The following is a 25768-nucleotide window of genomic DNA, read 5'->3' on the forward strand; positions in this document are numbered from 1 at the left end:
CACTGATTAGATTCCTGCAGCTCGGCATGCTCCATGCTGGGGAACGTTTGGGGCGTGGAGGCATTGTTGCTGATTGATTGAAATTGATTGGACAACTCCACGCCTCACTGAGCAAACAGGAAGTGGATTTTTAAATTCCCAGGGGCATTTAAAGGACGGAATCACCTGAAGCCCAGGCAGTGAGTGCTAAGCGGTGACCAGAGAGGCTGAAAGAGGAATGCTGGGATAAGTCCTAATACCCTGGAGGCCAATAAAAACACTGGTGAGTGTTCCAACCTGATGACCAGACACTGCAACAGCAGCGGCTTTCGCGCAATCGCTACACCGGAAGCGGACCCAGGTGTACAGCCAGCGCTGCAAACAGGGAGTTGCAGCGCTGGCTGAGCTTTTAAGTGTAGACACCTGCTAAGTTGCAGCGCTGTAACCCCCCTCACCAGCGCTGCAACTTGCAAGTGTAGCCAAGGCCTAAGCGTTTTACTTAATGAGCGCTCATCTTCATTCACACATTTTCTTGCGAGCCTGATAATCATGTCTCTTGCATAATATCGTTTCTCTGTGTGTGTGTACGTAGTTAACTATTTGCACTTGCATTAGACTAAATTTTGAATTTCAGAGAGCTTGCACTATCTAAACTGTGAAAAAATGTTTTTATTTTAGGACAGCATCTGAAAACTCTTTAATAATCATTGATGAGTTGGGAAGAGGAACTTCAACATATGATGGATTTGGGTTGGCATGGGCTATTTCAGAATATATTGCCTGCAAAATTTGTGCCTTCTGTATGTTTGCTACGCATTTTCATGAACTGACAGCACTTGCTAACCAAGTGCCAACTGTGAATAATTTACATGTCACTGCATTAACCACTGATGAGATGCTGACTATGCTTTACCGTGTCAAGAAAGGTGAGATCTTTTAAATGCTGAACAAGATAAAACTATCAGATGCCGTGGGAGAGGAAAGGGGAGCCTTTCCTGCAAAAAGACCTGAAACTACCTTTCCTATTTTGATAGTGATGGCTAAGAACAGCTTGAGACCTACTAATGATTTGATCCATTTCTCTCTGAAATTGGATATCTTTTAGAGAACTGCATCTCTGGATGAATACAGATGAAAATCAGTATATTTTGGTAATGAAATGAGTTGTTTTCTGATCCCCAGACACAGTTCTACAAAAGTGAAAGCTTTTTGGCCTGTTTTTAATATTGCATTATCAAAAGGAGAAACCCTTCCCAAATAATTTCACAGCTCTGCATTTTTCTAATTAAGATACTACCTATAACTACTTTGGCATATTTCATACTTCATAATTTTATTTTAGAGCAAATAATTGGAATCTGTTTCTACAGGGAGGATAAGTGTTAGAGTTTTTAGCAGAACAGTTCAGTAGGATGGTAAAAAGAAATAAAACGGTAAGCTCCAGATACATATATTTTATTTAACAAATGGTTCAATGTGTGGAGGCATAATCACTGAAAATATTGGCCAACTTATTTTTGCAACAATTGATATCTAGCAAAAGTTATTTTGCCCCCTTTTTAAAGGAACTGGCAAAGGAAGTTGAAAGCCCAAAAGCAAGGATTTTTATAGGATCCATAAACTCGGGTACCATATGGCTGGAGAATAAAAATATAGTACCTGTATTTAAGGAAGGAGAAAAAAAGTAATCCAGGAAACTACAGGACCAAAAGTTTCACCTCAATTGTATGCAAGGCCTTAGAACAAATTTCGAAAGAGAAAAGTAATTAAAGACCTACAGCTAAATGGTAATTGAGGTAAAATACAAAATGGTTTTTATTAAAGGTAGATCGTGCCTGACCAACCTGATCTTTCTTTGAGAAGATAACAGATTTTCTAAACAAAGGAAATGCAGTAGATTGAATCTACCTGGATTTCAGTAAAGCACCTGATACAGTTCCATAATTAAAATTAATGTGAGACTTGAAAGATGAGTAAGGAACTGGTTAAAGGGGAAACTACAATGGGTCATGCTGAAAGGTGAACTGTCAAGCTGAAGAGAGATTACTAGTGGAGTTCCTCAAGGATCAGTCTTGGGACCAATCTTCTTTAATATTTTCACTTACAACCTTAGCACAAGAAGTGGGAATGTGCTAATAAAATTTGCACATGACACAGTTGGGAGGTATTGCCAATACAGAGGAGAACCACAATTTCATACAAGGAGATTTGGATGACCTTGAAAACTGGAGCAATAGATATGGGATTAAATATAATAGTTCACAGGGCAAGGTTATGCACGTAGGGACTAACAACAAGAATTTTTGCTATAAGTTAGAGCAGAGGTTCTCAGACTTTTGTACTGGTGACCCCTTTCACACAGCAAGCCTCTGATTGCGACCCCCCTTATGCATTAAAAACACTTATTTATAATGGTGTTAAATGTATAAAAGCTGGAGGCAAAGCAGGGTTTGGGGTGGAGGATGACAGCTCGGGACCCCCTGAGAGGTCCCGAGCTAGAGCCTTATCGGTTGGAAACCCAGGAGAAGACTTGGATGTATTGATCAATCACAGCTGTGAAAAATGATAATATAATCCTAGGACGCATCAGGTGAGGTATTTCCAGTAGAGAGAGGGAAGCATTATTATAGTACAAGATACTGATAAGACCTCATCTGGAATACTGTGTGCAATTCTGTTCTCCATTGTTTAAAAAAGATTAATTCAAACTGGAACAAGTGCAGAGAAGGGCTACTAGGATGATCCAAAGAATGGAGAACCCTGCCTTACAAGAGGAGACTTAAGAAGTTTGGCTTTGTTAGCCTAACAAAACAACGGCTGAGGGGAGATCTGATTATCCCTCTGATGTTTTTATAGAGAGAAAACACCAAGTAGGGAGAGGAGTTAAGTTAAGGGCCAATTTTGGCCCAAATGGAAATAAATTGGCTGGTGGGTCTAACCCACAAATTCAGAATCTAACTGATCCCCATATTTGGAGTTCGGAAGGAATTTTCCCCTAGGTTGGATTTGCAGAGACCCTGGAGGATTTTTGTCCCCCTCTGCAGTGTGGGGCATGGGTCACTTTCTGGTTGAAACTAGAAATGTGGAGTCTCTCATTTGAAGTCTTTAAATCAAGTTTTGAGGACTTGAGTAACTCAGCAAGAGGTTAGAGACCTATTACAGGAGTGAGTGGATGAAGTTCTGTGGCAGGAATCGGCAACCTTTGGCACATGGCCTGCCAGGGTAATCACCCTGGCAGGCCGGGCCAGTTTGTTTATCTGCCGCATCCGCAAGTTCAGCTGATCGCGGCTCCCACTGGCCACGGTTCACCGCTCCAGGCCAGTGGGGGCTGGGAAGCGGCGGTCAGCACATCCCTTGGCCCGTACCGCTTCCTGCAGTCCCCAGTGAGACCCACAATCGGCCAAACTTGCGGATGCAGCAGGGAAACAAACCGGCATGGCCCACCAGGGGACTTACCCTGGCGGGCCACGTGCCAAAGATTGCCGATCCCTGTTCTATGGTCTGCGATGTGCAGGAGGTTAGACTAGATGATCATTATGGTTCCTGTGGGCCTTAACGCCTGAAATGAAAGGAGTATGCCATGATGTATCAGCCATCAACATCTATAAAATAAACCTCCAAGTTCCTTCATAGCTTTCTGTGCATATTTTTGGACTTATATCTTGGCATAGCTAATTATATGTTGCAGAGCTCCATACCAAAATGCTTGGGTGAAACTGAGGAAAGTACTAAAATACCGAAGATAAAAATTATTGTAACTTAAAGAAATGTCATGTACTTTCTTTGCACTATTCTGTGCAGGGCTATAGGCAAATAACACATTTCCTAGGATGTTATCAAATATAGACTAAGTGGCTGTAAGTCAAGAAATATTGGGAGAACCTAAATTATATCAAGAGAGAAATATTGCAAGGCTTGTTTTTATGATCTTTTAGTCATTGTAAATACTTTCGCCTGAGAGTTAACTTTATTTATTTTTCTCCAGGTGTCTGTGATCAGAGTTTTGGAATACATGTAGCAGAGCTTGCCGCTTTTCCAAAGCATGTAATAGAGAGTGCAAAAGAGAAGGCTCTGGAGCTAGAGGAGTTCCAAACTATTGGAAAACCTGAGGAATCTGAAGGAGAGCCAGCAGCTAAGAGACGCTACAGAGAAAAAGAGGTTTGTTAACATAGGCCGAACAAAACCCATGTCAGGTAGTCAGACTGATAACCATTATTCACTGAAAAAAGTTATACACAAACAATACATTATTTTGAATGAAAAGATGGTGACTGGCAAAAGCCTTTCATCCTTTCTGGGAACAAACAGGTTGCAGAATTGTATTTTGCTACATTTAGCCACTGTTTAAATAGGTCAGAAAAATGTCAGTCTCTGGGAATGTCATCTTCTCTAGAGTTGTCAGTTTAGAGCTCCCCTCCGGGGAGATGCACATGAACCCTTAAGAAAGCAGTGGGTGGAGTTGCATGCATGTCTTCTTGCTGAGCTGAACAGTACGGACTGAAGGCATATATGGGACCAGGGCTCCAACTATCTCTCAGTGTTTTCATTCTCCAATGGGCTGAAGGCCAGAATTGATTGATTGGTTAGTTGGTTGGCTTGTTCTGGGGGTGTGTGTGTGGGAGGGTGCGCCTTTGGGTTGTAATTTAGTTTATATGTAACTAGCTCTCGCATTTGTTAGGTTTGTAGTTTGCATGGCTCTGCAGTTGACCCACTGTCTTTGTCCTGTTACATGAGGGTTCATCTGCACTAATTTCTTCAACCTCAAACAGGCCTGTTCAGGATAGTTGATTCCTGTAAAAAGTTAGGTTCATATTGTTTTCTAAGTATTAAGAGAATGTGGACTCAGTCAGTGCTACGCTTGGCTGATGCAGCAACTCATGGTGTTAGATGCCATCAGGTGGTCGAGGGACATCTACATGAACACATCACCGGATTTTGGCAATACCAGGAGAGATGGAGCTGGAGTTCCGGTGGGAAGTGCAGTCAGGAAAGTAACTGAAGTACTTCCTTCATGGATTGTATTTTCTAAATAGACAACCTACCCTAAATTCTCTGTTACTGAGGGACAATCTTAACTCATTAATATATTTTGTTTTCCACAATGAAAACTCTCTACAACTTTTCATGAGTGATATACCCCAGTATTCGGATTCTAATATCTAAACTGTATTGTTAAAATTATATCACCTAAATTTGGTTTATTGCTGATTATTCACTATATACGTATTTTATCTTATCTATATGTATCTTATGACTTTTAAAACAAACTTTGTATTTGTGGATAATCTAAGCACTATATCCAGATGTACAGACGCTAAATTTTTTTAACATTAATATCAAAGATTAGCATACCAGATGTGTGTTATGTAAAATGAAAGTCATTCTTCTTCAAGTGCTTGCTCATGTCCATTCCATTGTAGGTATATGTGCTTGTCACATGCACTGGTGCCAGAAGATTTTCCCTGAGTGGTATCTGTAGGGGACCGGCTCTGGCACGCTCTGGAGTGGTGCACGTATGCACTGGTATAAGGGGTGCCGCCGCCCCCCAACCCACCCCCTTCAGTTCCTTCTTACCGCAAGTGACAGTGCTGGAACGTCATAGAATCATAGATATCAGGGATGGAAGGGACCTCATGAGATCATCTAGTCCAACCCCCTGCTCAGAGCAGGACCAATCCTCAACTAAATCACCCCAGTAAGGAGTTTGTCAAGCTGGGCCTTAAAAACTCTAAGGAAGGAGATTCCACCACCTCCCACTGGTAACCCATTCCAGTGCTTCACCACCCTACTAATGAAAAAGTTTTTCCTAATATCCAACCTAAACCTCCCCCACTGCAACTTGAGACCATTACTTCATCATCTCCTACCACTGAGAACAGCCTAGATCCATCCTCTTTGGAACCCCCTTTCAGGTAGTTGAAAGCAGCTGTCCAATCCCCCCTCATTCTTCTCTTCTGCAGACTAAACAATCTCAGTTCCCTCAGCCTCTCCTCATAAGTCATGTGCTCCAGACCCTAATCATTTTTGTTGCCCTCTGTTGGACTCTTTCCAATTTTTCCACATCCTTCTGGTAGTGTGGGGCCCAAAACTGGACACAGTACTCCAGATGAGGCCTCACCAGTGCCAAATAGAGGGGAATGATCACATCTCTCAATCTGCTGGCAGTGCTCCTACTTATACAGCCCAAAATGCCGTTAGCCTTCTTGTCAACAAGGGCACACTGTTGACTCATAACCAGCTTCTCGTTCACTATAACCCGTAGGTCCTTTTCTGCAGAACTGATGCCTAGCCACTCGATCCCTAGTCTGTAGCAGTGCGTGGGATTCTTCCATCCTAAGTGCAAGACTCTGCCCTTGTCCTTGTTGAACCTCATCAGATTTCTTTTGGCCCAATCTTCTAATTTGTCTAGGTCCCTCTGTATCCTATCCCTACTCTTCAGCATATCTGCCACTTCTCCCAGTTTAGTGTCATCTGCAAACTTGCAGAGGGGGCAAACCATGCCATCCTCCAGATCATTAATGAAGATATTGAACAAAACCGGCCCCAGGACTGACCCTTTGGGCTTCAAGCGCTCCTTATGGAGCAGGCCCTCACACCGGCCTCCGAGATGGCTAGATCGGACTCCGCTCCAAGCACCTCCGCGTTGGTGTGGAGCAACCCACGGTCCCCAACCTCTGACTGGTGCCGATCCTCGTCACCAGTACCTGCTAAGAAGCGGAATAAACACACCAGGAGAGGGTGGTCTCCCATGTCCCATAAAGGGAAGAAGAAAGCTGGAGCCGAGCAAAGACCTATGTGGGGCAGCTCATCCCTTCCGGAGCACAGCCAGGCTCCAGCATCACCAACTGATCTGTCGAGCCCCTCTGGGACCCACCCACCACCCCAGGAAGTGGCAGAAGCACCCAGCACCTGGCAGTGCCATCCATGCCAGAGGCCTTTCAGGCTGCTTAAGGACATATTGTCCCTTCTGGTGCTGCCGAAACGTGCGAGAGAAGTTGCCTGCTTGAGAGACAAGCCCTGTGGCCCTTACAATGATCCCCATCTCTGCAGCATCACTCCCCAGCAGCATCACAGGCGGCATTCTGCCAGCAATCTCCAGAAAGGCACTATTGTCCCTCTGACACAAGCCGGCTGGCCTGCCGGAGCTCCCGGCACTGCTCCCCGGACTCCAAGTACCACTATCCAGAATCCCAGCGTCAATCACCGGCTATCCGGCGCAGACCTCCCAAGGCATTCTGCCAGTCTCCAGAGGCCCAGCACAGGTCTCCTGAGCATCCGCGTCGCTCTCCAGGCTCTCAGCACTGATCCCCTGACTCTCGATGCTGGTCCCCAGAGTCACGACACAAGTCTCTAGATCAATGATACGGGTTTTTGGAGTCAAGACAAAGGTCACTGGAGCCCTGGGACCGTTCCCAGACTGTGAGGCGTCGATCACCAGGCTACCATCCCCGATCCGCCGAGCGCCTTCACCAGAGGCACAATACCAAGGTCTGACATCCTGGCACCAGTCCCCAAGGGAAGAGCACAGGAACAGCCAGCATGGTAAGGGCAAGGAGACGGCAGTGGTACCACTCTGGTCCCCAAGACAAGTCTCTTCCTCCTCAGGCTCAGAAGGCAAGGAGGTCGCAGTGCCCACAGGCCAACGTCACCCATCAGTGGCATCGGAATTTCCCCCGGGACTGCCAGAAAGCTTGTGGCCTCAGGGCCAGTGGCCAGCTCCGTGGCAGTTCTGAAACCCGTCAGATATCACAGCACGTGCCGCAATCGGTCTCAGGGACATTTGAGAAGCAATCGGCGACAGTCTCCCGACTACCCCCAGACTCAGAAGAGGAGTTGGAGCAGGATGCCCAGGGGCAGCCAGCCTTGGCTGAGGCTCCCCCAGCAAGGGAAATGGAGTTGGTTGACTCACCTGTGCCCACCACTTCATCCTCTTCACCTCATGAGGCAGTGGTGGGGCCCTCCCACACGGTTCCCCAGGATGGCATCAAAGCTCCCCAGGAGCTACTTAAAAGAGTGGCAGCAAATCTGAGGCTGGAGACCAAGGTATTGTCGGAACCCTCTGACACCCTATTTGACATATTGAGCACAGAAGCCCCTTCCAGTGTGGCCCTGCCCATCCCAAAGGGGGTTGTAATGTTAATCAAGGCTTTGTGGCAAACTCTCTCTTCCCTGCCCCCCATCTCCAAGCATGCGGAGAGGAAATAGTCCTAGTTAAAGGCTTCTAATACCTTTACACCCACCCCTCCCCGAGTTCTTTGGTCATATCCACTGCCAATGAGCATGACAGGCAGGGGTAACCTGGTTCGATCCCTAAAAACAATGATGCACATAGGCTCGATTTGTTTGTCAGAAAGATTTATTCGCTTGCCAGCCTCCAATTATGAGGGCCAACCGCCAAGCCCTGCTTGGACGATATGATGATAACATTTGGCAATCCATGGCCAAGTTTGTGGACTTGTTGCCAGAGGACTGTAAGCTGGAGACCCTCGCCATTCTTGAGGAGGGCAAGACAGTGATGAGGGCTGCCCTCCAAGCAGCCTCAGACATGGCAGACTCTACCGCCAGGACCATGGTTTCGGCCATGTCCATGAGAAGGGCATCTTGACTAAAGTCATCCGGGCTCTTGGTAGAGGTTCAACAGTCAATCCAGGACCTTCCCTTCGATGGCCTGGCGCTGTTCTTGGACCAAATAGACAACAAATTGTATGGCCTAAAAGATTTCAGGGCTACACTGTGCTCCCTGGGTCTTTGTGCTCCTGCACCTGCAAGGAAGTGATTCAAACCACAGCAGACCCAGAGTTTAGGGAGCCAGTCCAGGTCAGAGCCCTACCGCAAGAAGGGTAACAGCTATAAGCGCCACCAGGGCCAACTACCAACCTTCTCTGCTCAGTTGGGGTCTACCCACCATCATCTGGGTAGCAAGCAGGCCTTTTGAGGGTGTGCCCCAGGGCGACTTGAAGATCAAGAGGGACAAGGTACGAGTCATGATCACCCCAGCTTGGCCTTGCCAACATTGATTCGGCACACTCATGGACTTAGCTGTAGCAGCCCTGTGGACTCATCCCAACTGCCCAGGACCTGCTCCTTCAGGATTCCAGACAGTTACTGCACCCAAACCTCGCCTCTCCCACCTCACAGCATAGATGCTGTGTGGGTAAATCTTGAGGAACAAGCCTGCTCTAGTCAGGTCTGGCAGGTTCTTTTGGAAAGCAGAAAACCCTCCTCCAGAGCAACTTACCTGACAAAGCAGAAGTGCTTCTCATGCTGGGCGTCAGAGCAGAATCTCTCTCTGGTCCAGTCAACTCTACAATCCATCCTGAATTACCTGCTTCACTTAAAGCACGAGGGCCTCACCTTTTCATCGATCAAGGTGTACTTGGCATATTGGCCTTCCACCCTCACATCCAGGGTAGATCAGTATTCTCACACGAGATGATGATCAGATTCCTGAAAGGCCTTGAAAGACTTTTTACACCTGTTTGGGATCCAGTTCCCCAATGGGATCTCAACCTGGTCCTCTCCAGGCTCACTGGCCCTCCCTTCGGTCCTCTGGCTTCCTGCTCTCTCTTTCACAACTGTCATAGAAGGTGTAATAAGCCTCTGTCCCAAATCTGGACCTTAGCGTCCAAAATCTGGGGGCTTAGCATGAATCTCCCCCCAAGCTTATACCAGCTTGGATCTGATCTCGCTGCCACCAATCAGGATTCAGGGCTCCTGATCGCCCCCGGGGTCGCCCAAACCTATCCCTGGGGAACCCCCCAAGACCCAGAACCCCTGGGTCTCCTACCACAGGGAAAACAAGTACCTCCCCTTGTCTCCTCTATTTTATCCCCAGCTTTCCCTCTCCCTGGGTTATCCTGGGCGATACTGTACTTCACTCCTTGAATGCAAACCAGAGAGGGCAATTTACCTTCCCCCTGAGGCTATGCATTCAAACCTAGTCAAGCTAACACAAAGAGATTCTCCCCCTCCCTTCGCTCCTAGCCTTAACCAGAGAAAAATCCTCAAGCAGGTTTTAAAAAGAAAGCTTTATATAAAAAGAAAGAAGAAGAAACAACAAACATAACATATGATCAACGGCATTAAGATGACATAATACAGGGCTATTGTATAAGAAATTGATAACCAGTCTGGATGTCAAAAGAGATCCAATCTGAAATATAATCATCGGCAAACTCCATAAGGTAAATACAAACCAAAACATAAAAAGCCTATTGCTTTGCTCCTTTGTACTTACAACTGGGGAACTTGAATTTAGAAAGTTGAAGATAGAAAAGAAAAGTGTTCCTTCCTAGCCGAGGAACAAAGAGAAGAAACAAAGCCAAACCCATCCTCACTTTGAAAAATCCGGTTTTCCTGATTGGTCCTCTGGTCAGCGGTGTCTGGTTCCCTTTGTTAAACCCCTTTAACAGGTAAAAGAAAACATTAACCCTTAGCTATCTGTTTATGACAATGGCCCCCAAATCAAGGCTGCGTGTAAATTTCACTGTGCGGTGATTTCTACTAGATTTTAAATAAAAAGAAAGGGTTTACAACACATGCACCTTACATATACTACTAAAGCATGTAACTAACAAACTCTACATCTTAGGATCAAGTTTAACCAGCGTATTCCGGGAAACTCTCATGGGAAGGGCATCAGCTACTTTGTTAGAAGCTCTGAAATGTGTTGAATTTCAAATTCAAAATCTTGGAGAGCTAACTCCAACAAGAAGTTTTTTGTTGTTTCCCTTTGGCTGTATGAATCCACTTTAGCGGTCAGCATGGTCAGTTTGTAGCTCGAACCCGCCGTCCCCAAACGGTATGGCGTAGCTTTCGGGCACTACACCCAATGGCGTTAGCATCTTTTCACTGACTGACCAGTTGCTTCCCCGTCTGAGTGTGTTTCTCAGCAGAAGTGACGGAGGATTGTGATCCGGTCTTCCTGCATGAGAACTGCTCCATATACCACACGCTCAGAGGCATTGGTGGTTACTAGGAATGGTGTTTGTCAGTCTGTGGCCCTTAGCACAGTCAGACATGCCACCTTAAGTTTGGTAAAGCCTCCTAACACTCATACCGTCCATGTACACTGTATTTGGCTTGGGTTTTTTCTGTCAGTTCGGTAGTGGGGCAAAGCGATTTGCTGGTAGTGTGGTACAAAACGCTTGTAGTACCGGCCCAAGCCTAAGAAGGGATTGGACCTGTTTCTTGACTTTGGGACAGGCCACTTTTGGATAGCATCCCCTTGGCCTGTAAGGAGGTGTTATGGTTCCTCGACCACCTGGTGGTCCCAGGTAACGTCACTTCTGTTTTGGCCGATTTGACACTTTTTGGCCTTAACTGTCAGTTCTGCCTGCCTGATTACGCTTCAAAAGACCTTTTCACAGGTTAACTTAGGTGTTCGGGCCAAGGAGTCTGAAAAAATGGCCACAATCATGCGAGGTAGGCAACTGCATTTCTCCCAGTCCTGTCGTAGACCATCTACCAGCCTCTTGGAAGGTGCGGGTGCATTCACAGCCCGAAAGGAAATACATTAAATTCATATACCCACCTTGCATGGGTGAACGAATGCTGACCTTTCCTGGCAAGTTTTCGAGTGGTACTTGCCAGTACCCCTTGGTTAAGTCTATTGATAGAGATGAAAACTGGGCCGTCCAACTTCTCCCAAATAGCTCATCTGTGCATGGCAATTGGAATAGTTGTCTGGACAGTTACTGCCAAATTTACTTACGGTAGTTCCTGCAAAAAAGCGTAATTTCCCCATCGGTTTTGGGAGTAACCAGAACACTGGAGATGCCATGCACTTAGATGAGCGTATAATAACCATCTGTAGCATGTTCCTGGATCTCCCGTTCTATAGCAGCTGTTGCGGAAGGGGACACCCGGTAGGTGGTGGTCTAATTGGGTGAGCATTACTGTTGTCATGGAGTGGTAATGTCCTGTTCAGTTTCCGTCCTGGAGTGGGCTGAGAACAGGGGCGAAGCTAGGCACAGCTCCTTGATTTGCTGCCGCTGCAGACGTTCCAGGGTGGGTTGAGAGGTTTCACCCTCTTCCACGCCAGACCCGTCCTTTTTCCCGTTGTAGTAGACACCACCGTCAGGCCACTCAGCGTCAATCTCCCCCGGACGGGTAAACTGACAAACTGTAAGTCTCTGGAAGTAAAAGGGCTTGAGAGAAATTAACATGGTACACTTCGGTTTAGTGAGGAATTGGGAAAATGCTATGAGGTATGTTAACAGCATCCCCCGGCGCTCTTAGGACCGTGAATGGCCTTCCATGATGCTTCCATCTTATGGGCCTGTTGCGCCTTCAAGACCATAACCTGGCTCCCTCTTGAAGGAACGGTCTCGGTATGTTTATTCATACCAAGGCCTTTTGTTTTCCTGAGTGATCCTTTAAGGTTTTCTCTCTGCAAGGGCTAGAGAATGTCCTGAGGGTGTTTTGTAGGTTGCTACAAAGTCCAGAAAATGTTAGTTTCCTGGAGAGGGTGTAAACCCCTCCCATTGTTAGCTTTCAACAACTGTAATGCCCCTAACCTCGTGGCCCATACACAAGTTCATGGTGAAAACCCTAAACTGGATGTGGTACAAGGCCTGTAAGCAACAGAGCATACTTGCTGCAGCACTAGGTCCCAGTCGTTGGAGTATTCATTACACGAATTTACGGATCATGGCCCCCAAAAGTTCCATTAAAACCCTTTCGAACCAGGCATGGTTTGAATGGTGGACGGTGGCAACAAGTGGATTCACCCCCCATGAGTTTCTCACAGGTCCTTTCATGGTGCCTGCCAGGAAATTAGATCCTGAATCTGTAAGGATATCGGAGGGCCAACCTACCCTGGCAAAAAATTGTCTGTTAGGGCCTGGCACACCGCTTTACTCGTGGTGTTGCCCTAAGAGCTACTGCGTCCGGCCATCGGGTAGCAAGTCCACGAAAGTCAGTACGTACTGCTTTCCCCCTGGGTGTCTTTCTCGGGAAGGACCCAGAAATTTCCACCAGCTACTCGGCATGAAATGGGACCTCATTTATGGAGAGTGGCTGGAGAGGAGCCTTGACCAGGGTCCTTGGGGAATTTTCCCACTCTTTGGCACACCTCACAAGACTGGACATACTGGCACTTCCTTCCCATCCCTCCCAGTGGGAAGGACTTCCCCACCTGTCTTTGGTTCTGTTCAACTCCCAGCATGACACTGGGAATGACATAGGGCTAAGCTTAAGAGCTTCCCCCCTGTACTTAGTTGGAACCACCAACCGTTTGGTTGCGGGCTGCCATTCTTCCTGGTGTCCAGCAGAAAGAACTTCCTTGTATAAAAGTCCTTGTCTATAAACAAACCGGGATCTGTGAGAAGAGCTGAGAGGCCGGTGGGTTGCTCCGTGCCGCCACCCAAAAGCTTTTCTAAGGTTTGGTCATCTGCTTCCTGCCAGTCTGGAACGGTCCCTTGAGAGTGGGAACACCAGTTCTTCGGCAGACTGTGGCTCACGCTTAGTACCATCTAGGAACGATGAGAGTGACTGAGCGAGTTCGGGGAGAGTTGTCTCTGCATGTTGCAGGCATCAGGAACAACCCGCGAACACCCAAAAGAGGCTGCCAGCCGGCACGGCACTGGTGGTATGTCAGGCTCTGGCTGAGCCTCTTGGTATGGTTGTCTGTTGACTTCGGCAGTTCAGGCCTCGCTGGGTCGCCTTCTGGCGTGGGGTTGAAGTGTGGTTGTACTTGCTGGTGACTGGTGCTGTTGCTGCCCAGTTCCAGCCTGGGACTGGAGGTGCTGTGGCTTGGTTCAGCCGTTGGCATGGGAATCCGGGTCCAACTACCTCGGTATGGGTCTCTGGTAACAACAGACAGGTTCCTCTGTGGTAGCGCATCAGGAACAGGAATGGGTTCTGGAAGCTGCCTGTTTGGCTGCTTGTAACCATTCCAACTCTCTTGGCCCGCTTCAATCTGGTTGGCCAAGTCTTCCCCCAGTAAGCATGGGATAGAATATATTGTCATAGACTGGCAAAAGTCTACCCATCCTGACCAGCCCTGACTGGACAGGCAGTTCAGCTGTAGGCAAGTCCACCAGGCTTGTGAAATGAAGGGGTAATGGTCACTTGGCTTTGGTTGATGAGTTTGGGATCCACGAAGGATTGGTGGATAGCTGACAACTGTGCTCTCGTGTCTCTCCAACGCGGTAACACTTCTTTCCGCCCACTCCAAATTGTTTCCTTCGCTCCAAGGGATTTGAGAGGATCTGGGCCAGGAATCTTTGGAGTGATGGTGGTGTAATGACTTGCCACCTGGGTGGGTTGTTCGGGCAGTTGGCCTTTACATGTCCATTTCATGACAACTTATACATCTTCCAGATAACGGGTCAACGGTTGAAGGTAAAGTTACTGAAGACTGGTGAGGTGGGTGACTGGTGAGGGTGTCCTGTGGCTTCCCTGGGTTGTAAGGTGTGGTTTGGTTGCCTCCGGTTGTAGGGTTTACTTGTCGGTGTGGCCCCGGGTTTCATTCCCCTTTACAGTAGCTTTCTTGCTTTCTTACATGCCACTTCCATCCATTTGGCTCCAATCTCCCGCCTCGGTGAGGTTTTGGTTTTTCCAATCTAGGATGTACCCTATTATGTCCTCAGCGAACACCCATCCAAAGAACTGCTCCATTGTCATGAGGTGGCACAGTTCTTAGGTTTGTAAACCCCTGGTTCCTGATATCCAGGTGTCAAAATGCTTCCCAACGTAGTAAGGCCATGTTTGGGAAATGACCCACTGGTTTCCCACTTTTGGTTCTGAACCGCCGACGGCGTGATCGGGGTTATCCCATTCTGTATCTGGCCTTGGCTTGAAACAGTTTATAATCGTTCATTTGGTCCTTTGCATTTCAGCCGCCGCGTCTGCAAGGGTCCACTGAGGTGTGACCTCAGCTCTAGCATGTACTGGTCTTCAGGGATGCTGTACCCAATGCAGGCTCTTTCACATTTTTAAGAAAGGTCTCAGTGTCTCACCTGCCTTGTAGTTGGAAATTTCTGTGCGGTTGAACAATAACTGGTGCGGGGGTTTAGGATTGGCTGCGTCTGATGTTAGCCCGTTCTAATTCCAAGGCCTGCCGATGGGCCTCTCTGTTTCTCCATCTCTTGTGGAAAGGCTGCATCTTTGCTGCTTGTTCTCTTGTAGCCTTTCCATCTCTCCGTGGAAGCTGCATCTTTGGCTGCTTGTTCTCTTTTATGGATGCCTCCTGGGCTTCTTGTCGGCTTAATTCGTTCTTTATCTAAAGCTCTCTTTTTAAAACACCTGCTTGAGGATTTTTCTCTGGTTAAGCTAGGACGAAGGAGGGGGAGAATCCTCTGGTTAGCTTGACTAGGTTTGAAATGAATCTGATGTGGCAGCGGATCGATCCAAGCTGGTATAACTTGGGGGAGATTCATGTTAGACCCCAGATTTGGCGCTCAAGGCCAGATTTGGGCAGAGGCTTATTACATGGTGGCAGCAGCCGTGGAAAAGAATCCAGAAGCCAGTAGACATATTATTTTTCTTTTTCCTGCTAGGGGTTAGCAGAGAGAAAGGGTTTGGTTTAATAGTAGCAGAGAGAAATTTTTTTCTGCCTGCTTTGGCACGTTGCTTTTAGCACAGAGCCATTAAAGAAGCATTACAGGTCTTTGTGTAAACAACAGGATTCCATTGGAATCAAGTATTCAGCAAACAGCCACAGGTAATAAAGGGCTTTTGTTTGGTAATTTCCATATCAAACATTAGCTAGGAAAACTTAAAAACAAGGAGTGCTAGAATCCAGAACAGAGAGCAAGCAGTTCAGACAACAAACACCAGAGGGACCCCCAACACAAGAAAACAGAACCATGAGTTCCAAATAAGGAGCTGAAAAAGAAAAAGCACAGCACAACATCAGACATGAAAATGAAATAGAAGACAGATGGAACGATTTAGCCGAACAAGAAGCCCGGAGGCATCCCATAAAAGAGACAAGCAGCAAGAGTGCAGCCTCCACGGAGAGATGGAAAGCTACAAAGAGAACAAGCAGCCAAAGATGCAGCCTTTCCAACAAGAGATGGAGAAACAGAGAGGCCCATCGGCAGGCCTTGAATTAGAACGGGCTAAGCATCAGACGCAGCCAATCCTAACCCCCGGCACCATTATTGTTCAACCGCACAGGTAAATTTCCCAACTACAGGCAGGTGATGACACTGAGACCTTCTTAGAATTGTGAAAGAGCCTGCATTGGGTACAGCATCCTGAAGACAGTACATGCTAGAGCTGAGGTCACACCTCAGTGGACCCTTAGCAACGTGGCGGCTGAAATGCCAAAGGACCAAATGAACGATTATAAACTGTTTCAAGCCAAGGCCAGATACAGAATGGGATAACCCGGATCACGCCTCGGCGTTCAGAAACCAAGTGGAACACCAAGAAAGAAACAACACATAACATGATCACTGCATTAAGATGACATAATACAGGGCTATTGCTTATAAGAAAATATGAATAACCAGTCTGATTCAAAAAGAGATCCAATCTGAAACATTCCAGCAAACTCCACACATGTAAATACAAACCAAAACATATAACAGCCTATTGCTTTGCTCCCTTTGTACTCACAACTGGGGAGAATGAAGTTTAGAAGTTTGAAGATAGAAAAAGAAAAGCTGTTCCTTCCTAGCCGAGAGAAACCAAAGAGAAGAAACAAAGCCAAACCCACCCTCACTTTGAAAAATCCAGTTTCCTGCTTGGTCCTCTGGTCAGGTGTCTGGTTCCCTTTGTTAACCCCTTTACAGGTAAAAGAAACATTAACCCTTAGCTATCTGTTTATGACAGAAGGTCACATTCCTCATAGCTGTTAGCGAGGCGAGTCTCTGAGAATACTGTATACTCATATACAGTATTCTGCAAGATTCAGCTGTGTCCCCATTCAGCCTTTCTGCCAAAGTTGGTGTCACAATTCCATGTTAACCAGGATATCTTCCACCCGGTGTTTTGTCCAAAGCCTCACACATCAAACAAGGAGAGGCGTCTGCACACCCTAGATGTCAGGCGTGCCCAGGCTTTCTACCTGGAGTGCACCAAGTCCTTCCACAGATCCACTCAACTCTTCATTGTGCTAACTTACAGGATGAAGGGCCTTCTGGTGTCTTCTCAGAGGATTTCATCCTGAATCACTACCTGTATCCATCCTTGCTATGAGATAGCACAGGCCGCTTCTCCACTGATAGTGACGGCTCATTCAGCTAGAGCTCAGGCATCATAGGCCGCTTTCCCGGTTCATTTCCCTACTCAGGATATCTGCAGAGATGCGACACGGTCGTCAGTGCACACCTTTATGGAGCACTATGCCATTACCCAGCAGGCCAGAGACGATGCTGGTTTTGGCAGAGCTGTGTTGCAATCGACACGTCCATGAACTCCTATCTACTTCTGGAGGTACTGCTTGGGAGTCACCTACAATGGTATGGACATGAGCAAGCTCTCAGAGAATTAAAAATGGCTACTCACCTTTCGTAACTGTTGTTCAAAATGTGTTGCTCGTGTCCATTCCAGTACCCACTCTCCTTCCCCTCTGCTGGAGTTCCGGCAATAAGGAACTGAAGGGGATGGGGACCGGGGTGGCGGCTCCCCTTATACTGGCACATATGCATGCAACTCCAGAGGGTGCCAGAGCTGGTCCCCTACAGATACCACTGAGGGAAAAACTTCCAGCACTGGTACATGTGGGGACCGCACACACCTACAATGGAATGGACATGAACAACACATTTTGAAGAACAACTCTTAGGAAGGGTGAGTAACCCTTTTTTTCCCTGGGGAGGTTTTTAGCCTATACCCGTTTAGACTCTTGTTCTTTGAGTAAACTTACTATTGTTGGTGAAAGCATTACTGGTTAATCTGCTCAAAGTCAAAGACTTAGCTATTTGGACTCTGAGACTTCAGCGTTTTATAGCAGTTTTTAGGTTCAAAGGCCATAAGAGGATTTGGGCTGAGACTTTACCTCTTCCTCAGCAGAGGAAGAAAAGGCATGAATGTTCCCTCTTGGCCTTATGCAGAGTCTGGGAGGAGGTTGAGGAGATGCAGATCTGAGAGCAATCTCAGATGTCAAGGGAAGCTGATTCAGACACTGCCATGGTTCCAGTGGTCTGTTGCCTTTCTCAGCACCAATTGATCATTCAGTACTAGATGCTGGCATGGATCATGCAAATGAGTTGCCAATTAAAATTGTTCTTCTTTACTTGTTGTTCTTCCATTTTTCCCCCTCTAATAGGCTTAAGCAAGGTTTCATTCCCTAGTATACCTCCTAGTAATAGGCAACAGGAGGCTTTCTTGTAACAGTCTCTAGATAGCTTCTCTGCCATTCTGAGAGACCTTATGCCAATAATGATCCCATGTTGCCTTTTCACCAAGGATGCCAGTAATGGATCCACCTTATCCTAGTTGCATTGCTGCATGTAAATCTATTTGCAGGTCTCCTAGGTTTGTGACATGTGGAGATAAATCTGAAGAAACCATCTTGTCTTAGAAATTCTTAATGCATCAGTCTGTGCGTAGATGAGTTATGACCTTGGTGTCATAGTATCTAAAAACCTTGGCACTTATGCCACCATATCCCAAACAACTTCCATAGTTTAAGAAATATCTTTGTTACAGAGACATGCAAGGAGGCTACCTGGCGCTCTGTCATGGAGTTATACAGTATTCCTTTCTCAACTTGTAGCAGGTCTCACATACAACTGGGAAAGTGGTTCTGCAATCAGTCCCACTTCCTGTATGTGGGTAGGGGAGAGGTTAACTTGCTGCTGTCACAGGAAATGGGTGCATATGCTAACAATGCTCAGACAAAAATTCATTACCAGTAGCCAGTGTTCCCTCTAATTTTTTATGTTAATGTGCTGAATGAATTTTATGTGCACCAATTTGGAGGTGAGGGGGCTCAGGACTGGGTGCAGGGGGTGAAGGCTCTGGGGTGAGACCGAGGATGAGAGGTTTGGGGTGCAAGCTGCCCTGAGGCTGCAATGAGGAGACAGGACCGCCCCACCCCCAAGCCTGCTCTCACCACAACTGAGCTGAGGGAGGGGCTCCTCTCCCCCAGCTGCGGCAAGTCCGGGGCAGGTCCGTGCTGGGGCTGCTGGAGAGGGGCTTAATAGCAGTTTAGAGGGAACTTAGCCAGTAGCTGTAGTTCTTCAAGTACACTTAGTCCAAATCCACATTGCTTCCTATAAATCTTTTTATAAATCCTAATAAATGCATCATCTTGTTGTGGAGTCCTGAGTAAGTGGAAGGACCTGAGGGATTGTTGGGACAACAGTCCCTTACAATAGTGTACTCCCAAGTCTGAATGTTCCTCCCTGTGAGGGAGCATACACACAGCCCTGTGGTCATGGCCCAGTAGAGGATTCCAGTTGAGTTTCCAGAGTACAGACCCATCTGAAGGTATGGAATCTATGCAGTCTACTCAACTTAGGTTACTTTTTACCAGTGGCTGTTCTTTTGTTGCATCTTAATCAAGGTCAGGGTAAAATACTCTGCAAAATTGTTTCTCATGTCTGAGTTCAAACTCTGTCATCTCTTAATTTGATGTAAATTAAATTGCTATAACCTACTGTAGCAAACCTCTCAACGCAGGGGAAAGTGTTTCTTTCTTAGGTTTTTTAAAAATACTGTTAAGGTTATACCATACAGTGTCACTTCAGAAGGAGAGGCAGTAGTACTGAATCGTTTCAGATGTTGTGTCTGTCTTAACTTACCAGATGCATTAACATCACTTCTAGAGGCAAACATATGCTATTATATCTGCAAGTCCTTTAGATTGATGAAGGTTCCTCGCTGGATGTGCTTTGCGTAAGCACCTCATGCTAGGAAATCTCAATTTCAGGAGCCATGGAATTAAGCAGGCGATTGCATTGGAGTTGCACAGAGGCTTATGCAGAATCTTGTACTCTTGACACATTGTGTTACCAACACAGGGATTTTGAATACTAGTCAGCAATTTGTTTGGTGCTCTTAATGTTTGGTTTTATTGCACACCACTTCAATTTTAAAAAGTTCCGCTCATTGGTTTCCTTAAAGGCAAATGCATACAGTGTTTCTATTTTCATGTGTTCCACTTGGTGCCTGCCAGTCTCTGGTTGCTTGGTAACAACTTGTCCTTTCCTTGTTTTTAAAAACATTTCTATTTGAAGTTTAGCTTCACAATAGTGGTATAGGTATTCCAGCTGTTGTCGATCACATACTCTTTATGTTCACCGAATGCACAGCTCTAGAGCTAAACTACGGACTGGGATTTAAATATGAAACACAGTAGATCCAGCCTTTCAAAGTAGCAGGTTTTAAAATCTTTACATGGACAGTTACTAACCTAACAATTTTTGTTTGTCAACAAATGATTTCTACCCATCAATCAGAAGGTGAAAGGACTCTCTTATTGCTCTGCTGCTAATTGCTCTACTTCCAAAGGCAGCAAGCGAGCTGATTTTCAGTGGCACTCACATTGCCCAGCTCCTGGCCACCGCTCTGGGGGGCTCTGCATTTTAATTTAAGTTTAAATGAAGCCTCTTAAACATTTTAAAAACCTTATTTACTTTACATACAACAATAGTTTAGTTATATATTATAGAAAGAGGCCTTCTGAAAACATTAAAATGTATGACTGGCACGCAAAACCTTAAATCGGAGTGAATAAATGAAGACTCGGCACAACACTTCTGAAAGGTTGCTGACCCCTGCTCTACTTATTGCTCTGCTAAATCCTTTACTTCAGGAAAACTTCTGACACTTAATGAAATTCTATTCTTGGTGCTTCCTTGGTGGGATTGGGAAGAGAATTAGCTTAAAGGTTAAATACGCTTTCCTTTTTCTTTCAGGAAGGTGAAAAAATAATTCAGGATTTCCTTTGCAAAGTGAAAGCATTGCCCTTGAGAGACATGTCAGAGGAAGACATCAGAACCAAACTGAAACAACTGAAAGCTGAAGTGCTGGCAAAGAATAACGGTTTTGTGAATGACATTGTTTCCCGAACAAAAGTTACTCCATGAAAAAAGCTAAAATGACACTGCTTGATATTGTTTTAAGTCACAAGAACTATTGTTTTCTTGTCTTGTAGGTTTTATGCTTTGTGGTGATTTGTACTCATTACTGAAGCAACACTTTCTCCTGACTTGTAATTACTTTTTTAAATGAGTACCTATTGTACCTGCGTAATAGTTTAGTTACTGCTATTTTCAATAAAATTGTTTCTCTATCAGGGAAGTGTGAATAAAAGAGAACCATAGTTTTTCCAGAAAGTCAAACCATATATAACTTTTACCATGCTGTGTTAGTTATGAAAACTGTCAGTCCTAGCACAAAATCTACAGCTGCCCTCTACTGCAGTTGTTTTTGATTGTCATCACTGATGCTGCACTCGCTGGTCCAAAGGAGTACCCGGGATAATTTTAGTTTTAACAAGGCTGGATTAGTGATGTCTTTTAGAAAAACATTTGATAAGGAATCGTAGCTAATGATTAGAAATTTAACTGGTTCTGATTATACTCTCTTTAAGTGCAAAGGATTGTTTACACTTGCTTGAGCCAGACACAGTACAGGCTAGTGCACTTTCCTTTCCAGTGCTAGCCCTTCATTGTACAGAGACTGCCAGTTGTGTGGTGGGTTGTAATCTGAACAAACAGAAATTAGGATGATGCCACCAATTAACTTTCTTTTGTGAGTTAAATAAGATTCACGTAGCCGAACTCTCCAGAAGGGAGAAAGCTAATTCATTTTACCTGATCTACTTAACATGCTTCTGGGGGGGAGGAGAGGACCTGTCTTATATATGCAATGATTTGAATTGAAAGAGGACACAACTGTCCTGTGCATGTGCTATTACTGTGTCTCGCATACTGTGTACCAGCTAGTGTGTGTCAATTCAGCGTGCAGTCATCTCCCTCTATTGTCAAGCCCTGAAGCACATGAAGGTACAAGTTTGCCTGCAGCATTTGCCTGTTAGCTATATATGTTGCTTTATATCTGAAACTGGCAGTATGAAAAGCTTTATAAAAAAAAGTGGTGTGTCTGGCTGTGGGATTATAAGAACATACATATGCTGAAGATGACAGACATGACTTGGTATATGCTCTAGCAGAGATTAAACCAGAATGTGTGTTAAGAATGTTGATAGCACTGTGCTGTTGAAAAACTAATTGTGTGTGTGTGTGTGTGTGTGTGTGTGTGTGTTTGATCTGATCTATACACTTATTGGAGTAGAGTACATATAATTTTATTACTAGAATGTTTGTTTCTAAGAGGGTTATCATACTAAACTTGAAGTTGATCATTTTTACTTTTAATCAAGTATAAGTTGGAAAATAAGCATATTATACCCAAGCAGATGTAGGAAAAAGGTTAGTTCGATGTAGAGATTAAGTACATTGGACTCTGCCACAATACCTTATATTTGTTTTAAATTAGAATACAGTATACTTTAAGTATGTTCATATTAAACATTGTAAGAAAATATCTATATAAGTATAATAGTTATATACAGTATTATGTCTGTAAAGTAACTAGTTTGTCAGAAGTAGTATAAAGCAGTGCAGAGTACTGCAGCAATACAAGTCCATTTCCTTGATACACAAACATTCTTATAATAGATCCTTAGTGGGAATCGGTTTAAATTACTATAGAAATTCATAGGAAATCACAGGGTTTGAATTAGATTGACTTGTTTCACTATATCTAAAGAAAGCTAGCAGTCCTTTGAAGATTGTGAGTGACATACACCTATTACAAGCCTAGGGAAATGAGTGACTAGTGTATTTGCTTATGTGAAAATCACATGCTTGAGTCAACCTCGTAGTGAAAATGTTGCCATGCTGTGTATTAGAATAAGGTCCTTGTGACTGTTTGTTAATCTATGCATGTGCTCTTCCTCAACTGTGGAAGAGGAGTTTTACTTCTGCAGCATGCCTGGTCAGCTCCACAGTTGTGTTATATGGGCATTCCACAGGATTTCAGCTCTGAGGCTAGAGTAGGCAGGGTACAAGAACCATCTTGGTTCCTCCCATATTCTGCCCTCCAAATCCCACAGGAAAGGAAGGTGTAAGCAGATACAACCTGAGGCTGTATTAATGTACACTGCTTTTCTGCCTACTCGTGGAACATCCCTTTTGAGGGGCACCAGCAGCAGCTGTGCTGAGGGATCCCCCAAAGGAAGGCTGCTGTAGGAACCGATGCTGTCCAGAATTATGTGAGAGGAAAGTATAGTCAGGAGGGCTATAGTCAGGATCAGAAATATACTCAAGAGCATGGGCCACTTCTGGAGATGCCCCATTGCAACCTGTGGATTAAAGGTGGGAAATCCCTGAATGCTTCTGCAGGATGGAGGAACCCTCCAACAGACCTGTGAGTAAGAAATTGTGAGTTGAACTTTTCAAAGTTTCCTCCCATCATGCGGGTTGCTCCTGTGATGGGGAGAACGGTGCCATTTGTTTTAATTTAAATCAGTGACACTCTGGCTGAGGCTTGAGAGCTGCAAGTGGCTCTTTAATGTATCTCCCGCGGCTCTTTGCAGCACATGATATTAAAACACTGTGTGACTTAATTATTAACCAATGTAAGTTAATGGTAGTTAATAAAGTAATTCTTGGTCAGTCATTTTGCTGTGACGGAAAGTTATATATATATATACTGTGGCTCTTTTGAGTATTCATTGTTTCATTTACTACTTATATAAAAAAATGACCAAGTATTTTATTCACTACCATTGGTTAATAGTAAATATAAGTAGTAAATGAAACAATGAATACTCAAAAGAGCCACAGTAGTGTGAAATGTTTATTGCTAATCTGGCTCCTGAACCACTGAGATCTGAGTATCACTGAATTAAATCTAGCTTCTTTTCTTTCAGAAACATGGCCATAATGACAAGAACTGTGCCAGGAACACATCTTAAATGAAACAGGAACTATGTCATGAATGCAGATTATCAAAGCTTCAGAACTAAATTGTGCAGTTATCAAGAAAGCTTGAGGCCACTCACTGTCAGCCTTGAGTAAAGATGCAATTTTCTCTTTTGCTCATTCACACCCTGTTCTCAGAAAGCTTGGCACTGAATACTTGCTGCATATTCAGTATCAGTTTGTAAGCTGTGCAGTTGCTTTTCATTTAGAAGGCTGTTGAGGAAGAAATAGCTTTTGGTAAAAGAAAAGGGCATATTACCAAACACTGCTAGACTTCATTTCTTTGAAAAATGTCATTTTCTCCCTGATTGCTTTAGCATCTGATCACAAAGTAGAATGGTAGAGCAATGTAGTATATATGCATGAGAGCAACATCTATTCAGTATACAAATACTTGCTTTATTTTTGTATTGCAGTCATAAGCAAGTGAGACGTAGCTTAAGACAACTGAAAAGAACTAGAACAATCTGATATAGTGGTAGGGAGAATTCAGTGATAAACAAACAAGTTAATGAATTAAAATAAATCAGCCTATCACTTCTGAGACTCAGTTCTCATGTGACCAGTAACCTAGCAGTAGTGTTTGCCTTTAAGCTACTTAAGACTAATCTGTATAGAATAATGCTGATCTGAATGTCAAGTTGCAACTGCCTGTTCACCTCTAACAACTGATAAAGTGGCTGATAAAAATGACTTTAAAATCTGATTTTTGTTGTATGTTGTAACTTAAATGTTTGTGGAATTTCATATGGAGCATAAATATCCTAGTTAAATGTGTAATTTAACTCCTTGTCCACTGAATATCACTGAATGCATATAGTCAACTTGTGACGGTAATGACATTTTTATACTATTTAAATATTCTCAAACAGTATTAATGAGATCTTTCTTTATTCTGTAATTCAACCCCTGGGCACATGCGTGAGAAGATTGAGACTACGAATTACACTTTGTCAAAACACCTGGGGAGATAAAAAGATAGAGTAGATAGAATGCACAAGAAAATCACAGTAAACAATTGCATTCTATAGTATAGCTTTGGGGACAAACAATGGAATTAGGACACCGCTGTGACCTAAAATGTCTGCTTTTACCACCACAAATTAGTGAGGGGGCCAGCTGCTTGAGAGGACACCTGAACAGAGAGGCATCAGCATAGGGTAACACTCCTAGTGCAGTACAGTAACTCCTTGCTTAATGTGGTAGTTATGGTCCTGAAAATGCAACTTTAAGCAAAACAATGTTAAGTGAATCCAATTTCCCTATAAGAATTAATGTAAATGGGGGCGGGGGGATTAGGTTCCAGGGAAAATTTTGCCACACACATTATATTATATAAAACACACATACAGAGTTTTAAACAATTTAATACTGTACTGTGAAGCTTGGTTGAGGTGGTGGAGTCAGAGGATGGGATATTTCCCAGGGAATGCCTTACTGCAAAATGATGAACTAACACTCAGCTGAGCCCTCAAGGGTTAACACGTTGTAAAATGTGAGGCTACATTAACAAGGCAGCATGAATGGAGAAAGGGAGGAGACAGCATGGCGGAGACACACACACAGTGTGTGTCAGAGAGATGCGCATTGCCCCTTTAAGTATGCTGACCCCACTCTAAGTACCCTGCCTTTTTAAGCAGATCAGCAAGTTAAGAGGGCAGCTGCTGCCAGCAAGCTCCCTCTGTCCTGAGTGGTTCCCCCCCTTCAGGGTACAGGAGTAGGGGGGAGAGGGACACCCTGACAGCACCCATCATCTTCTCTCTTCCCTGCACAGCAAGGAAGAGGCTCCTGGGAGCAGCTCCAAGGCAGAGGGCAGGAGCAGCACACAGCAGTACAGGGGAGGGACAGCTGAACTGCTTGGCAATTGATAGCCTGCTGGGCAACTACCGCACAGG

At 44.9% G+C, this 25768-nt stretch overlaps 1 protein-coding gene across 2 annotated transcripts in view; it reads left to right on the plus strand.

Moving 5' to 3' along the window:
* MSH2 (mutS homolog 2) overlaps nt 1–22432 on the plus strand; it is a 139247-nt gene extending 116815 nt beyond the window's left edge. For both annotated transcript variants that reach the window (XM_032771734.2, XM_032771733.2), the window contains exons 14-16: nt 658–905; nt 3965–4137; nt 20799–22432. In XM_032771734.2, the coding sequence (XP_032627625.1) occupies nt 658–905; nt 3965–4137; nt 20799–20969 (592 nt within the window). In that variant the 3' untranslated portion in view covers nt 20970–22432. The remainder of the gene's footprint in view (nt 1–657; nt 906–3964; nt 4138–20798) is intronic.
* The last annotated feature ends 3336 nt before the right edge of the window (nt 22433–25768 follow it).

This window comes from Chelonoidis abingdonii, chromosome 3, assembly GCF_003597395.2.
Source record: "Chelonoidis abingdonii isolate Lonesome George chromosome 3, CheloAbing_2.0, whole genome shotgun sequence".
Lineage (NCBI taxonomy): Eukaryota > Metazoa > Chordata > Testudines > Testudinidae > Chelonoidis > Chelonoidis abingdonii.